The 18,431-nt window shown below is 34.2% G+C and overlaps 1 protein-coding gene across 5 annotated transcripts in view; it reads left to right on the plus strand.

Annotated features, from left to right (window-relative positions):
- FER (FER tyrosine kinase) overlaps window positions 1-18,431 on the plus strand; it is a 260,682-nt gene that overhangs the window by 235,446 nt on the left and 6,805 nt on the right. For all 5 annotated transcript variants that reach the window (XM_027869209.1, XM_027869208.1, XM_027869210.1 and 2 more), the window contains 2 exons: window positions 9,936-10,090; window positions 16,747-16,869. In XM_027869209.1, coding sequence (XP_027725010.1) covers window positions 9,936-10,090; window positions 16,747-16,869 — 278 coding nt within the window. The remainder of the gene's footprint in view (window positions 1-9,935; window positions 10,091-16,746; window positions 16,870-18,431) is intronic.

The following is an 18,431-nucleotide window of genomic DNA, read 5'->3' on the forward strand; positions in this document are numbered from 1 at the left end:
GCACTAGAGGAAAAAATGGAAAAGAAATGAGAGCTATGCGGGGAAAAAAAAGTTGTGAAAAGAGAATTAACAGCTTGATAAAAGAGGTACCAAATCTTACTGAAGAAAGTAAGTCCTTGAAAATTGGAATTTTCCAATTAGAAGCTAATGACTTCATGAGACATCAAGAAATAATAGTTTTTTCAAAAAGTCAAAAGACTAGAAAATAGAAGAAAATGTGAAGTATCTTATTGGAAGAACAATTCACCTGGAAAATAGATCAAGGAGAGAAAATTTAAGAATCATTGGACTACCAGGAAGCCATGAACAAAAAAAGAGCATAGACATCATATTTCAAGAAATGGTAAAGGAAAACCCTCAACTATCTTAGAACCACAGGGCAAAATAGAAATTGAAAGAAGCTGTGGGTCATATCCTGAAAGAAACAACAAAATAAAAATTCCCAGGAATATTATAGCTAGAATCAAGAGCTCTTAGGTCAAGAAGAAAATCCTACAAGCAGCCAGAAATAAAGAATTCAGAGCTGTAGTCAAGATCACACAAAATTTAGCAGCCACCACTAAAAAAAGAGCAGAGATCTTGGATTATGATATTCCAGAAACCAAAGTATCTAGGATTACAACCAAGAATAAATAACCTACCCTGCAAAACTGAGTATAATCCTACAGGGAAAAAATTGATATATAAGGAAATGGGACTTTCAGTCATTCCTGATAAAAAGATCAGAGCTAAAAAGAAAATTTTGACATTTAAACACAAAATTCAAGAAGAGCATAAAAAGGTAAACGTGAGTGAGAAATTATAAGACTAAACATAAACATAATAAATGTAAACTAAATGTTTGCATTTTTATTTGAAGATATATGCATGTAACCCCTCAAAATTTTATCATCAGCAGGGGTTTTAGAAGGAGCCTAATTAGAGGGTTTAGTATAATTCTGTTACGTTTGGATGATCTTAAAAGAAGAATGGAAGCGTGAAGTAAAGGAATGCACTGGGAGAGAGGGGAATGAAGAGGAAGAATCGGGAAAATGATGTCACATAAATGGGTAAGGAAGAGGGCAAGGGAATGTTTATACAATGGAGGAGGCATGTCAGGAAGTGAGCAACACTTTAGTCTCCCTGTCATCTTAATTGGTTCAAGGAGGGAAGAAAACACATACACATTAAGGTACAGAGATTCATCTCATCTGAAAAGAAGTAGGAGGGAAAGATATTAAGAGAAAGGGTAGGTGGATAAGGAGAACACTTTCTACAAAGACAGTATACAATATTATAAAGTTTAACAGTTTTGAAAGACTTAGGAATTCTGATTAATGTAATGATTCTAGAGAGCTAAATGATGAAACATGCTACCCACCTCCTGATACAGAAGTGAAAGATTCAGAGTGCAAAATGGGACATATACTTTTTTTTTTTATATGGCCAAAGTAAAATTTGTCTTGTTTAATTATACATGTTTATAACAGGAGTTTTGTTTTTCTTTTGTTCTCAATTGAAGGAAGGATGATGAGAAAGCAGATTTTTGCTAATTAAAAAAATAAAATTCAATTTAAAATGAAGATAGTTTTAGAGTCAGATCTTTATTATGTCTTATATTGTATCTTTAGAAAACTCTTGACCTTTGGTATGTGGTACTTAAGAAAGGAAATAATGCTTTATTGTTGAATTACCAGTTGAGGTTTTGCTATATTTCAGGGATGTGTTCATCATTTACTTTTCATGACTGTTTTTTTAATTTGCTTCTCCATATGCCTCTGAGACTTAGTTTTTATTTATTACTTGATCAATATTTATTTAAAATTTAAGCACAGGGACACACCCACTGAGATTTAGTGTCTCATTTAGCAGTGTATCCTACATGCCCTACATACTGTTATCCTACTGAGAGCAGTAGAACATTAACTGAGTGGGATATGTACCTGAAAATGCAAATATAGAATGCAAATGTAAAACATGCACAATGGTTAAATACATGAAAATATCAACAAAGGTTTTCTAATTAAATTTAGAACTAAAATGTGAGCTATTACTGTTTGTTTTGGTCTTAGAAGTGCTGATATATTTTTAAGTTTTTAGATTCATTATTAAAAGAATTCCCCAGTGTATACAAGATATCTATGTGACACAATAGAAAGAGATAATGGAGTCAGAGTAAGATGGTCTAAGTCTGTCATCCTAGGTTTTATTAACTAGTCATCCCAGTTTTGTGTTATCTGCATATTTGCTAAATTTTATATCTGATTAGAATTTACTTTGATGACCATTGCAGAAGAGTAGTCTAAACAGAGGAAATAAAAGAGAAAAAAAGAAAACAAAAGACTTTTGAAACTCTACTCTGTGTTATTCCCTTTCTAGGTTACTGACACATTTTATGACCTGTTCGGTATATTTTTGTCAGATGGGGCCTTTATTCTTTTAGCATCTCATCTATCCAATAGTAATCATATTTGACTACCTATAGTCTTTTTTCCCCTGAGAAAAACCACCCACTGGAATGACATGTTCTTTATCTTGCCAAGGAGAAGGGTCGCCTAGCATCTGTATAACGTGAGATGAGGAGGAAGACAAGGGGCAAAAGGGGAACTCATTGCAAATGGTCTCATTTTTTTTTAACTGAAATACGAGTTAAAGTTTTTAGCTAAAATGGCAGAGGATGAAGAGCCTTGAGAGGTTTGTGGAAGGAACAAAAGTTTGAGAAAAGTTGCCGTAGTGAATGGGAAAGTAAATCAATTAGAGAACTGTAAAGGATAACCTTGCTGCATTGAGGACCCAGTTGAGATTATGTAACATAAATTTATAGTGAACATTGTCAGCTCAGTTTTATAATTTTCTCCATTTTCATCCAGCAATATGTGGATAAAAGAAAAGGCAATAAATGTGGGAGTGATCCAAGACTGAGGTTTGGTAGGACATAAGTGACAGGATAAAGGGTCAAAGAACTCAAGAGAAGAGGACAGTGTAGAGTTGAATTGATACACCAAGGTCAGGTTGGGGAAAATAAGTAGCAAGGACAGGGGTGATGACAGAACTGAAGGGTGGAAAGATTGGAGGTAAGGACAAAGAACGGGTTTAGAGAATCCAAGGCAGAGGGAGAGGTGTTATGATCACAGATAGTGATCAAATAAAGGAATCACAAATATGGAAGTAGAACAGCTGTGACTGGTGGCATGACCAAGGGTTTGACCCTCTCTGTGTATAACTGAGATTGAGAGCCAGTCATGGAAATGAGTAAATTGAGAAGTGGAGAGGTTAGGGGGTGTGTGTGTGTGTGTGTACATATATATATATATAATGTACACACGCACATGTATGTATGTATGTATATGTATATGTATACACACATATGGAGAGATGTGTATGTGTACATATATGTGTGTATATACATGTGTGTACGTGTGTATGTATACATACATGTATATGTCATCTAGTATATAAGGCAGGAGTTGAAGAGGAGAGAAAAACTGTGAGGCAGGCACTGAACTCAGTGAGGAAGGAAGGGAAATAGCATGGTTATAGTTGATAACAGCTACCAGAATCTTGATTGGGTGATAAATATAGATTGAATGAACCTCAAAGGAGAAGAGGTTACTGAGTGATTGTGATTAGAGGAAGAGCCTAATAGTGGCGGTTGGGAGGAGTAATCCAACTCCCCTACCATCATCACCAATGAGTCAAGGGATGAATAAAGCTGCAACCAGTGCAGGAAATGTGGCCAAAAATGTTGTGTAGTCAGGAACGAGTTCAGTTTTAGTGAATGCAAGAAAAGAAAAGATTTAAGATGAAAGTTAGTTTATTACCTATGGAGCATGCATTCCAGAGAGCACTTTACTTAATTTCTTGACATGCTGGGATCCCACCAAAATTAAAGTTTTATTCCCCATGCTTTTCCCATTAAAGTATCTGTTGTTCAATGGGGACAGCGATGGTAGAACTGCGTTTACCTAAATGTTCTATAGAAAAAAAATGCCTGGATAGAACAGTCTTATTTGACTTGTCCATCTGTTTTTGCAATTTTAGGCAGAAGTCCAAGGTGTTTTTCTGGAAGAAGGGTAGAAATTGGAAGAAAAGGAAAATAAAGTAAACCTAATTTAAAGATGAAAGTAGGATATAGTTGAGAATGGAAAATAAATGTTGGAAATTTGATATTATGGTTACTTTAGTCAAATAACTACAAAAACCCTCATGGACATCATATGACTTTGGGAGAACCTGGTTCCACCATGTTATTTGGACCATTCCTTGATCTCATCACCCACTGCTAAACACTTATTGACAACCAGTAGAATATCAGAGTAGCCATTATGATACCAGGACCACCCCTTACCCATGTTTCCTAGTTCATTGTATCATAAATGTATTATAAAGAGAAATCCAACCATTTTTGAGGTTAATAAAAAGCATACATACTTACCTTTCAGTAGAATGTAATATGAGAGTAAAAGAGTTTGTGCATCTGACAGTTAAAATAGGTTTTTCTTCTCTTTTGACATGTTCATTGTTTTCCTTTCAGTTATTGTGTATCTATGTATTAATATATCTAACAATTGATATATTAGTATAATACAATATATAATAATGTATCCATTAATATATTAATGCCTATACATATATTAGTCTTGAGTATTGAATACCAGTAGTGAGAAAGGTTAATATATTACCTCTCCTTACCACTGGTAGCAAATTGCATATATGTGTGGTTGTGGGATATTTCTTTCTTTCAGGTTGAATATGACCTATATTCGTTGTTTTGGTCCTTCAGACTTTAAAGTTATCTAGTGGCATTAAGTTAAATTTTGAGAAATGCAGTAGAAACTATGTTATATTAAATTCCACAAAATGAAGCCAAAGTATACACACACACACACACACACACACACACACACACACACACACAAAGTGATATGTACGTAGTAATAATGACATGGAATCATCAACCTATTTGCCTCAGAATTCAGTTTTAGAATAAGGAAATTAAAATGTGCTTCATGTTTTTTTCTTCCTGGGTGTTGGCTTTATATTTGTGTGTGTCAGTTTGTGTTAGCTTCTCCTCCAATTTTCAATGTAATCTTACTTTCACTTTCTTCTTTATATTCCTTCTACCTTTCTTCACTTTTCTTCCCTTTTCTACCTCTACAATTAGACTCCTACCTGAGTTAGATGGACAGTCTAAAAAAACTGTTCTATCAAGACATTATTTTCAGAATTGGAGAGCCCCAGGACTCTAAAGAGGATAATTTTTTTTTCATTATCAGTGCTTATAACATGGTTCACTATCTTCTGAATCCCATGTGAAAAACTTTCCTGTAACAAAGTAAATATTTCTTTAACTCCTTTTCTTTGTGAGAGATAAATACTGACTTAGAAACATGGTAAATGATATATCAAATGAAATCACAAATAGAGAGAATACTATATCTACCATCTAATCATTTCTGATTTACCATATTTCACATATTGTTAATCTACTCATAAAAGGAGAGGCACAACATTGTCCATTTCAGAACTAAAGAAAATAGGCACCAAAGGGAATATTTTAATTATAGGTTGTAATTCTCTGAGAATTTTTGCAGTTTTAATTTTTTATTTTCCAAGCTCTAATTTACTACCTAATATCTGGTTTCCAGTTGAAGGTGAAGCAATAATTCTAGAATCTGTAATACTTCAAGTAATCACTTTGAAAGAAAATATGAGGCTTGGTATTCAGATTCCTGTATGTAGTGACCTCTCACATCTTCCCAGAAACATCCCATTCTGTCAGTGCATATTTTGGGACAGGTGTGTTGACATATCTCTCCATTGCCCTTTGTGTTACATGCAAGTTTAATTCTTTGGAAACTCTAGTATTATATGACTTGGATCCATGTACAATCACAGGAAAAATAATATTAAGAAGATAGGATTTTGTTTCAAGAAGAAATGGGGGTCATTGAAGCACTATACAATTTTTCAAATGTAGTCCAACCTGCTGTTTTCCTCCTGTTCAGTTCCAAGCCCAGTTCATCACCCTCCTGTAGTGTCTGTTGAAGATACAACTACACATCATCATCTGGACAGTAGGCATTCTTCATCTACTAGGTTTTTCTTGTATAGGTACACTCAACTCTCTTAAATGCTTGTATGTCTTATTTAGTATGCTCTACAGTATTCTGGGGTAATGCAGTCAGGTAAAGGTCGCCCCAAAATAGGAGCATCTGGAGAAGTTCACCATTTATAGGAAGTCCCTCATCCATTTGGAGACCCTCTACGATAGTAGTAAACACCTTTAAGCAAAAAAATATAAGAGCCTATATCATAGGACCCATAGAATTTAGAGATAGAAGGGACTTCAGAGCCCATCTAATCAAGCCTCCTCATTTGTAAAATGAGGAACTGAGATAACTAGAGAAGTTAAATGACTTGCCTCCAGGGCACACAGCCAATAAGTGGCATAGTCATGATTTAAACCTAAGTTCTCCCACTTCAAGTCCAGCTCAATTTCTACTCTACCACACTACCTCTCTTCAAACATGTAAAGCTATCAGTTGAACCCACCAATTAAAGGACTGGGGGAAATTCTTTAAAAAAAAAACCTAGCTCTTTCCCCAACTTCCCCTTTTTGTGATGTTCAGTAACATACACTATAATATATTTCATTTCCCTCTTGTCGTATATTCTAAATTTTGCCTTAAACATAAAGAGGTTAAAGGCTAGCTAGATATAAACAAAAATTTAAAGTAGAACAGAGAGCTAAATCTCTGATTGTTAGTAATTTTTTTCTAACTGGGTGCTCTAAGCTATTGTGACAGTATTAATTACTTTTTGTCTGGTATAGACCACATAATATAGAGAAAATTGACCTGAAGCTATTATTATTACTCCTAAGCTTAAAAAAAAGCCTAATTGTTATAACAGTGGATGGCTCATTAAATATCCAGAGCAAAAGGGAGTAAGGAGGAGAGAATGGTGACTGTTAAAATTCATAAAACAACTCTTATCAAACAAAGTTATCTTTGTCACATTTTTGAAGGACTTTTGTATAACTTTGACATGAGCATGAAGTTTATGACTGTATTTGCCCTACCAAATGTTGTTTAGTTAATAAGTAAAAAGTACTGTGAGAGCTTTTCTATACCTTTCACTTAGTTGTATGAATGTATTTTATTTGGAAAAGCCTGCCTTTTCCTATCTAATACTTTCATCAAGAATAATCTTAATAGGAGTATATCATTCTCTCAAAAGCTTTGTGACAATAGGAAAGCAGGTATTTGAATTGATGGTTTTTTATTTTTTTTAATTTCCTTTTTATTCAGTCACTTATAAGATCTATATTTTTTGCAGATATTTAGTGTCCTCTGTTCTTTGAGATATCTTAAAATTCAGTCCCTCAACATTCCTAAAATTGTCTCCAGCTCAGCCTTTCTCTGTTTATCGTTGGTCTAGTTCAGCCTCTCTTTCTATATTTGTTTTCCTTAGTGCTATTTTTACATCTTCCTTTAGCATGTTGGGGGATATGATGTTAGAATCCAAATGTGGTGACTCATATAAATTTTCATTTATCTTTTACATTTTCAATCTGTTTGCCATCTTTCACTCAATCAGTAAACATTTGTCAGGCACCTATTATGTGCCAGGCACTGTGCTAAATGCTGGAGGTCAGTTCTCTGATTTCATACTTAAGTAACATGGGGAGGTCTGGAATAATTGAGTCTCTTACCAGAGTTTCTATAATATTGTTTTTCCATCCACTACTCCCCACTATTTTATGAGGTGACATTGTTCATTATCTTCCCCCATAAGCCATAAGATTTTACAAATGCATTTTTATTGCAAACCAATTTTGACTTTGACTACCATATAACTCTGCTTGTCAAGATCAAGTTTTTACTGGTTATGTGATAAGTCCTTTTGATCTCCTCATTTTTATGATTGATTTACATCAGTAAATACTTAGGAAATGGTGATCATTCATGTTAATGCCTGGTCTTTTATCCATTTCCCATTGTACATCTTATCATTTTCTTTTAATTTCATATTGCATTTTATTTTTCCTATAACAATTCTAAGAGAGTAGTTCAAAGGGAAACACAGACAAGCAGGATTGCTTTGAAATTAATATATTGAATTTATTATATATTTTAAAAAATCTGTACATGAGATAGTTCACAGTTTGGTATATAATCTTCTTTTTCTAGTCTTTGTTTACATAAATGTTCATGTTTGATGGTTTTGTGAAGTTCAAAATAATTAGTCATTGGTCCTACTGTACTCTGAGAGTTAGTTTGGAAAGGACTCCAACATCTGTTAAAATTCAATCAACTTAATTTTTGTGATGTTATTTGGTACGGTCCATGTTCAGTACCTCCTGACTGTATTGAAGAAAGTATTCACAATATATAGACTCTAGAATTTGTAAATAAGTAAATTAATTTTTTCCTAGGTGGAGTTTCTTAGAGTTAAATACTATTCTCACTGATAAAGGAGCTGGTCCCTGTGGATCATGTCAGCAATTGGGAAGGTCTATAATACATTCTTTTTGAGTTAGACCTAATTGTATTAGTTTTTTGAGTAACTCTCCCAACACAAGACTTGTAATGCTTATTACAAAGTATATTTAATACCTAATGAAAAATATCAACCTCAGCTTACCATGTAGATAATTATCTCAAAAAATAGTAGTAACATCCCAGTTAGAGTTCTCACTAGTTTCCTAGTAATCCTGAAACATGTTTTAATTTTTAGATTATAGAATATAAGTATGGAAAGTTATCCAATTAATTAAAGATGAGATGATGGCTCTTTTGACAGAAAAAAAAATGCTGGAGGGAAAAGAAAGGAGTGGCTTCATTCTAGAATATTATTCTTGCTTTTTATTACAACTAGCATCATAGAGGCAGATGAAAAGAGTTTACAGTTTCTCTAATCCCTTGTCACTCTACATTCTAGCCATCTCTCTCCTTACTAGAACTACTCATTAGTGTGTCAGAGAAAATAAATCCAGTGGGGAAAGTAAGCCAATTTTGCTATGTATGCACTTCTTACCTTGTTTAATATCCTTAAGTATTTGTTTTTATCATTTAAATTGAAATATACGTTTTTCCTGGAACATAAAGACTGCGTTAAGATGGATGATTTTTATCTATTACAGAAAGGATGAGAATGACTATTAAGTCACGGACTTTTTAAATTACATTCATTTCAGCAAGCATTTATCACTAAGAGCCAGTCACTATGCCTGACCCTGGGAAAGCAAAAACCAAAATGAAATTATCTGCCCTCCATCCAAAGCAGAGATTTTATCCATGTAGGAAGCTCCCCAATGAGGAAACAAACTGTACCACTGCAGATCAGTGATTCATATGCAAATTATAATCTTAAAGAATTGCCTGGGTGGGGCATTAAGAAATTAAATGACTTGCTTAGTCAAAGGTGGGACTTGAACCTAGATAATCTTGACTCCAAGGCTGTCTCTCTAACCACAATAATATGCACAAACAGAAAATGAATGCAAAATAATTTCTGATGGCAATGAGTACTAACAACTGAGGAATTCCAAAAATGCTTCAACACTTAAGTTGAATCTTAAAGAGAGCTAGCGATTCCAAACGCAGAGGCGAAGATAGAGAACATTTCAAGTCATGGACCCCGTACCAGAGACACAAGATGGAACGTCCTATACCAATAACAAGTTGGATTGTAGCAATGTGTGAAAGAGTCAAATGTGATCAGCTTTGAAAGATGGATCAAAATTGTAAAGGGCTTTAAATGCCAAGCAAATGAGTTTGTGATTTATCTAGAAGCAATAGGGAGCTACTAAGGCATCTTGAGCAGTGGAAGGACCTGTGCTTTAGACATGTCTATTTTGTAGAAATGGGGAAGAAACCCTAAAAATATAAGCATGAAAATTGCTTTCAATTTGTATTAATAGATGTTTTCGGTGTCTCCTTTTAATTTAGGGACCTTGCTGCAAGAAATTGCCTGGTAGGGGAAAATAATATTCTGAAAATCAGCGACTTTGGAATGTCCCGTCAAGAAGATGGTGGTATATATTCATCTTCTGGCTTAAAGCAAATTCCCATCAAATGGACTGCTCCAGAGGCCCTCAATTACGGTAAGAATATATTCTTTCTTTCCTTTTAGTATATAAAATGACCTACATACAGCATGAAATTGTTCACAAAATAGATCACAGAATTTGAAGTTTAGTCCAATTTTGAATTCCTTCAGCATGTTTGATGACAGTGATGTGAAAACTTTCATGCCTTAATACTTTAATATGTACGTGTATGTTAAATATGTAGGAATTGTTTATCAGATTTTGTCACAAAAATGTGTTTGCACTTCACTGACATTGATTCATTTATGATCATCTTTGAAAAAAAAATGACAGTACATGCTATTTTTAAAGCATAAAAATATTTTTCCCTTTCTCAAAAATATAGGTATATCTGTGCTAACTCAAATAGTTGAAATATGTACACAGTAACTATAATGCACTGACTCTGGTGCTAGGCCCCTGCAATTTGACTCAGTAAAACTACATCTAAAATTAGGTCCCTAAAATTAATCTTCATTAATTCTTTAGCCCTTCATCATGAAAATTTATTTGTTTTCCTGACATCTTTTTTTTGGTGGGGGTGGGGGTAGGAGAGGGTGGGGTGGTGTTGTGGGGAGGTTTGTACCTGTGATTTTCTGTTGAGGAAATTCCCCTTGCCAGTGCAGGTCAGCAATGCTATTCTACAATTTATAACCTTACTGAATTACCTGGGGTACCCATAGGCTAAATGTCATTCAGTCTTTTTTAATATTTTAGAATGTATTTTTTTGTACAACTCTTATAGGAAAAGGAAGACAAAAATTACTTTTTTAAATATGAGATTTTTTTACTTGAAATTTTATGCATCGTTTCAAAAGGAAATACAACACACATCTTATGTTTGTTGGGAGTAATATGCTATAACAAGATCAGGAATAAAACGAAGAAAAGATCAGATTGTGCTTTAAAAAAAAAATCTGGAATCGCATTTTCAATAAAGGAAGGCAATTAAGATGCAGCATGCAAGCCTAGGGTTGGTGAATGAATATAGCATGTCTTGAATAATTTCTGAATTCTGATCATCACAATGACCAACCCATAACTCCAGTGGGATTGATGATGAAACATGTTTCCCATGGTACCATTCTACACATAAGACACACATTTCCAGATATTGCCAATGTGTGGATTTGTTTTGCTTGATTTGGTAGTACCAGTGTATCACCTTGAAAAAGGGGCCCACTTTCCTCATCACCAAAAATACCAACTGCCACCAAATGGCAGGTAAACCCAAGAGCCTCAACAGTGGCTGCACTCCCCAGGTTGCTTCTGCTTCCAGCTCTCTCTCCACATCCCCTCCCAATCATCCCCAGAAGCCAACTTAGTGAAGACAGGGCCTGGCAGCTACTTCTGTGGACACTACAGCCATAGTGAATGAAGACCCAGAAAAGAAGGTAATCACCACCAAAATCCTGTCAAATGGCTCAACTTCAGAAACTGATATGACTTATCAGTGGAAATAACATTAAAGAAGAGACATTACCATCTGTTTTGCCACTAAACCCTAATAGATGACTTTCCATCTGACTTGGAACTGAAACCTGCAGAATTCGAGCTCCTTAAGAGCAGATTCTGTATTCTATTTGTATCTCCAGTGCTTAGCACAGTAATTATTATTTATTATATTATAGCATATTATTTATAATATTATACATTATTATAACAAATATGACTAATAATTTTTTTCATCCATCTATTCGTTAAGGGTTTTATTTTTTAAATTTAAGGGGATTGTAGTGATGTAAAAAAAATAAAAGAAAGCATAGCACGTATGCTCTGAGACTGCTATCCCAAATTCCTGTTCACATTAGGAAGCTGTATTGACTAGCTATTTCTCCCTATGGGTTCTGGGAATAACAGTGAGGAGTTAGAAATTAGCTCACAAGTCTCTACTGGTATGCCTCCCACATTGATTATCATTTAATATCAACTACCAGCCAAAGTTTATTAGCTTTTAGTTAGAGGTATTTACTAATATAGTAAGGACAGTTGTTATAAAACATTTATCCAAAAAGTCTATCTAGGACATTTCTGCAAATATATACTGAGTCTAGTAGAAAGTGGACTCAGGCTTGGAGAGTTCATATGGCCAAGGGAGAACCTACAGCAGCAACTTTGCTCTCTCTTTGGAGCCTCTGTGAAGTTCCCTGTAGGCATGGCAGAGCTTTCTACCAGGTTCCTTCTTTCTCCTGAAGCTGCCTTTCCCTGGTGTGTCTAGTGTTTTTTCTTGGCATCTTATATAAATGTTGCCATAAATCGCCCCTGCTTCAGGGACGCTACACCAAAAGTATATTAGGACCCTGCTGCTTACCCATGGCTATCAGGAAGTCTGAAATCTTCCACTTTTTGAAGTTCATTAGGTCATCCCATCACCCTTCCTGGGTAATATTTCATTTCATCCTATGGTTTGATATGCTCTACCCTTTTCCAATTTGATAAACTAGGTTTTTCCCATGTATTTTGATTGATTGATTGAGTAGAGGTGTTTTGTTTTTTTTTAACCTGATAAGGTATTAGGGCTATGGTGTTGTGTTAGGTTAATTAAGGTGGGATGATTGATTTGTTTATTCTATAAGCTCCATCCTTACAAGGAAAAGTAGGCCATAGAAATGTTTAACAAAAAAAAGGGAAATTTGGAAGGACACAAACAAGATGGTCAACTGTAAAACTCACATTGAATTTATTATATGCTTTTTTTTTTTTTAGAAAAGCAAGCTGTTTCTTATGGAGATTCATGGCTTCATGTTCATACTTTATTTTCTTTTCTTTTTTGTATATGGAAATGTTCACATTAATTGGAGTTGCCAAGCATAGAGTAACAAAAATTATTTTTAGAAAGTATAGCAAATAAAATATTGTCAACTGTTCCTTTATTGATTGCAAATTAAAAATTTACTTCAATTTGAAAAATTCTAATATTCCTGCAATTAAACTAGGTAAAAATGTGACTATGAAATGGATTTAAAATTAAGCTGGTCCAATACCTGCCCACTGGTCCTCACAAATGAAGAAGAATCCAAAATTTTCCAGAATCTATTTTGATAAGTGTTCTAGATAGATCATCTGTGTGTGTTAGTACTGAAATTGCATGATTATCTATATTCACATTGCTTGAATTCTCAAATGTTTTCCTTGATTCCTAAATTTTTTTTTAATGCCCACTATTACTTTCCTTTAATTTTCTTTTTTTTTTTTTTTTCTTTTGGCGAGGCAATTTGGGTTAAGTACTTGCCCAGGGTCACACAGCTAGTAAGTGTCAATGTCAAGTGTCTGGTCTGAGACCGGATTTGAACTCAGGTCCTCTTGACTCCAGAACCGGTGCTCTGTCCACTGCACCATCTAGCTGCCCCATTTCCTTTAATTTTCTGAAGAGAATGTTTCAAGTCATCTAGCTAAGAAACCATAGCAGAGACCTTTGGGCTTTTGATAAAATGTATTTGAAATTCAGACATTATTTTTATTGTTTTGTTGTGGTGAAGTTCTAGTAAATTTAGGGTGCTGAAAATAATGAATGAAAAATGAATTCTACTTTATTAATCACATTTAGTCTCATTTTTTAAAATCAATATGAATTTGATGCTTATGAGAACTACATACTAAAATCTCAGGTGCTTCTTAATAACAATGCTGACAATTGTGAATATAAGCTACCTTCTCCAATTCTGCCCCAGAGACTTCACCTCAACTGTGATACTTTTTTAAAATTCTATTGCCAGAGTGCTGTGGAATGTTAAATGAAAGCCAGGTAAATGATGTGGGCAGGTATTGACTAGGTATTTCTCCTTCTCAAGAATGAACCCAACATTCCAAATATAACCGATCTCCCGTCTCTTTGTTGTTTTCCTTCGTGCTAGCAAGAGGATTTGTTGCAATTTCAAACAGCCAATAGCTACCCTGTAATTTTCCATAGTGATTCTTCTTGGGATTGTTGTTGATATTTCCCTAGGAATAAATTAGGTATGGTGAATAAGAATAGAAAAAAGCCCAGGATTATAATGATTTGTATTTAATATGAAGCTTTTTTTCTTCATACAGTCCCAAATACTTTCTGGCTGATTCCTACATCTCTATTAGGGAATTATGGATAGACAACTGAGACACAGTTGCCTAAACATCTTCGTACTAAAAATTCACCTCTCTAGACACTGGTCCTGGGTTCTGCTTACGAAATTGTTGAATTCCTGGCCCAGAAATGAAATTATTTTGAATAAGCTATTAGAACAACTAAAATCTAACTCCATATTTTTTTCAAGTTCATTACTAAACCGGCTTTTTATGTTCTATCTTTCCATTGCCAAATGATCTTACTGGCAAGAGCATGAAGCATCCCAACAAATATTGTTTACACCAGTAACAGCCAGGGTTAGAAGTCTTTACTGTGAATTGACAAATTTCAGAAGAAGTCAGATGGAAAAGAAAGAGCTGAAGAGGAAGAAGGCATTTCTCATGCAAATGAGAGAGTGGTTTATGAAACCACTCACAGAGGTCTTACATGACAAGGATGCTCTCTGAGATGCTATTTCAATATTCAGAGGCCAAAACTGATGTGAATTAATTAGCATTTCATCCTCAAGTTATTTTCCTAAAGAAAATACTATTGAATTTTGGTAGGTAAAAGCTCCCCATTTTTTTTTCAATTTTATGGCACAAGAGTTTTGTGTTTGGTATTGAATTTCTTCCTAATTTTTTTAGCCATTCTGTCACTGATTTTTTTTTTCCTCCTTGTAAGTTTGCATTCTTGGGTCTGACATCTATACAGATCTACACAACAAATTGGAATACTGAAAGAGGCTAACTAGAACATAGAGAAAGTGCATATTTGGAACACTGGGCAATAGAAATCCCTGCCTGAATTAAATTTAATAACACTGTTCTAAATTAAGTAGCATTATCATTACATTGCTATTATCTTTATATCCTTCCCAGTACTTAACATGTGGTAGTTTAACAAATAATAATTGAACAAATGAACAAAAATGAAAGTTGATATGTTTGTAAAGGACAAATAGAATATTTTAAAACTATGAAATTGAACAAAATTTCAAGAATATATTTTTCGGTGTGTCAGAAGGAAATTTTAATCAAGTAATAGCCTTTCACTTTAATTAGACTTGTGTAGCCAAAAATACTTTGAAAATGTAGCCCACTAAGATATAAGGTTCAAAAGTGATATCATTTTTATCTTTGCATTTCCCCCATTGCCTAGAACATAATAGCAACAATAAATGGCTTCATGATAGGCTTTAAAAACCTAACCACAGATGTGTTCATGATTTTATGTATTTTTCATATGTATTCTTGGTTTTTATATGACTATATCTCTTTTGATCTCTACTCAAGATAATATCTAACTTTGGGTATAGATGGGAAGGTTGAGGGATTAGGATGGAGGACATAATTAACTAAATAACTTGTACTTTCTTAAGAAACTAATTGCTTTTAACTTATATTCATTGAATGACTTTAATGAAAAGTGATAAATGACTGGATGCTAAACTCTGAAGAGAGTTGATATACAGACAAGAAAACTAATCTTACCACCTACAGTATCATGATTGTCTGTAATTACTATCTACTAAGAAGGAAGAGTAATTTATCACAGCTGGAAATGATATTTAGTGAGTGGGCAGAAATTTTACTGACGTCAGAACCCGTAACATCATTCATACATACTCCCAGTACCATTTTACTGCCTTCAGAGAAAACAAAAAGAGTGGTTAACTTATAATAACAAGCAAAAATAGGAGAAGGATTGAATTTTGTAAATATTAAAATGACAGTAAATAGGCCAGAAAAGTATGAAAGAGATAGAAAAGGAAATCATTTGAGGAATCTTTAAAATGATCCCACTTGCCAAGTAGTGGAACTAAACTAGCACTCTTTTTGGCCCTCAATTTGAAATTAAAATAAAAATTTGAGTAACTTTTAAAAATCCTTAAGATTCTTGGTACTTTGAGAGATTGAGATAGGATTTTGTTAAATTGTTGCTGATAGTATTTTCTCTTTTGAATTATACACCTGTTTCCAAATTCATTTACTCATGTTTAGTGAGGCAGTTGCATGAAGATATTTTTACAAAACAAAGGTACCCTGTATTTTAAAGAAGTTGTTTTTATCAGCCACCTATGTTAATTTCCTCACTATTTAAAACAGAAAAAAATTGCATTTTAGACAAATGGAAGAATCAAGAAAGAAATGAGACCTTTATGCATAGAAGAAAACATAAACAGCAAAGAATAAAAATCAATACAAAGAATGTACCTTATTGCTTTAAGTTTGTTGTTCATAATTTTAGTGGGAAAAGAAAATTGAATTTAAGCAAAAGGCAAAATATCAGAAATCCAGCTTGTAAATCTCCTTACAAGCATTGGTCTATCTAAATTTTTATGTTTTCTATAGCAAATAATCATCCTATTCAAATATCACTTGAAGAACAGTTCACATGCTTGATAAATATTTTCCTGAAAGGGAAAAAAGGGGCTTGTTTATATATGCCAGCTATTTAAAGATTGTGAAATAAAACTTTGGAATTGAAACAGAAACATTGATAATTTTATCCTTTTGGTAATTTTAAAATGTAATGGTGAAAATTTATATATTAAAAAATGTTCTCCACCTTTAAACCACCTGCCTGTTCACTCTTGTTTTTGTCTCATTATTTTTTGTACCAGGAAGATACAGTTCTGAAAGTGATGCATGGAGCTTTGGTATCCTTTTGTGGGAGACCTTCAGTTTAGGAGTCTGTCCATATCCTGGAATGACCAACCAACATGCCCGGGAACAAGTGGAGCAAGGTTAGTACAGAATTAGAGTTAAAATCTTCACAACGTACATGTGCAAGTCACAAAGTACATGTGCAAGCAAAAGTTCAGAGAAATTGCCCCAGTTTTTTAGGGGGAGGAATTGAAATGAGGCTTTAAAGTTGGGTTGGGCAAGAAGGTTATATCAGTGATACCCAAACTCTTTTTATTTTTTTTAAGAAAATTACAATTGCCTTCTGTTTGGAGGATCTTTGAAGAATTTTGTAACACTCTTTGAGAAACTTGGGAAATCACAACCCCAGATTAATAATACCTAGGTGACAGTCATGGCACAAATACCCGTGTGTGGCATGTGCCCTTAGAGTGACCTTAAATATGGTCACTAAGCAAACAAAGTGTACTGTTTTAAAAGAAATTTACGAGAAAATGCCAGGCCATTGAATAAGGTTGAAAAAATGAAGGAGGGGGCAGCTAGGTGGCACAGTAGATAGAGCACCAACCCTGGAATCAGGAGGGCCTGAGTTCAAATGAGGCCTCAGACACTTGACACTTACTAGCTGTGTGACCCTGGGCAAGTCACTTAACCCCATTGCCTAGCCCCACCCAAAAAAATGAAGGAAAGATTTTAAAGCTCCTGGATAGGTAGACAGCTTTCTTAATTTTATATTTATTTTGTATTTGCTTTCCTATGTTCATATGTTTTCCCTCCAGTATAATGTAATTGAGGGAAAAGACTGTTTTCATTTTTGTTTTTTATATCCATGCTGCCTAACACAGTGCCTGGAATATAGCAGGTGTTTAATATATGTCTGTTGAATTGACATTATTAATTTATTTGCTGTTAGAGTGATCTCTAAGGCAAAAACTAGATTTTTTACCTCCTACCATTAGACACAGGAAATGAATTTTATTTTATTTGATAAATATATGTTCTTGAATATTGAAATACCTGTGAATCTTTTATTAATAAAATCCAACCCATCATTCTGTTGGAGAGTGAGAGAGAGGATAGCAAAGTCAGGAAATGCCACCCAGGACAATGTATATTGAGAATTCTGTTTGCCCTGAGAACACTGTGTAAAACTGTAAAGCCCTGGAAGACACTATGAAAATATCCATCTGGGCCCTGGCAATACCACCCCAGTCAATGTGTTATATTTGTTCCTGTGAATCTAAGAAATGAATGAGAGAGCATGGGTTGCAGACTGACCCTGCTTGGAACTGTTGTGATTATCAACTTGACACTGAGAACAGAAAAATTAGTAGCCCTCCATCTTGTTCTTAGACCACAAAAAGGCAAAATACTTTAGAACAAATCAGAAATACCCATACCACACCTACTAGAAAAGTTTTTGGTATATTTGATGCTGACTACCAAAGGGTTGGTAAAACAAATGTACATAAAATAGGCTGAAGATATGAATGTTTTTATTATGTGAGGCTACTATATCATTTTTTTTCATTGGAAGCAGATCTGTCATTTATAGGCAAGGACTTCATCAAGTCAGAGTTACACAGCATATTACAGATCAATACAGGGAAATCATAAGAAACAACTGCATTCTTAAATACAGATGAGATGGGATAAGGGTGTA

This window comes from Vombatus ursinus, unplaced genomic scaffold (genome assembly GCF_900497805.2).
Source record: "Vombatus ursinus unplaced genomic scaffold, bare-nosed wombat genome assembly UNPS02014792.1, whole genome shotgun sequence".
Lineage (NCBI taxonomy): Eukaryota > Metazoa > Chordata > Mammalia > Diprotodontia > Vombatidae > Vombatus > Vombatus ursinus.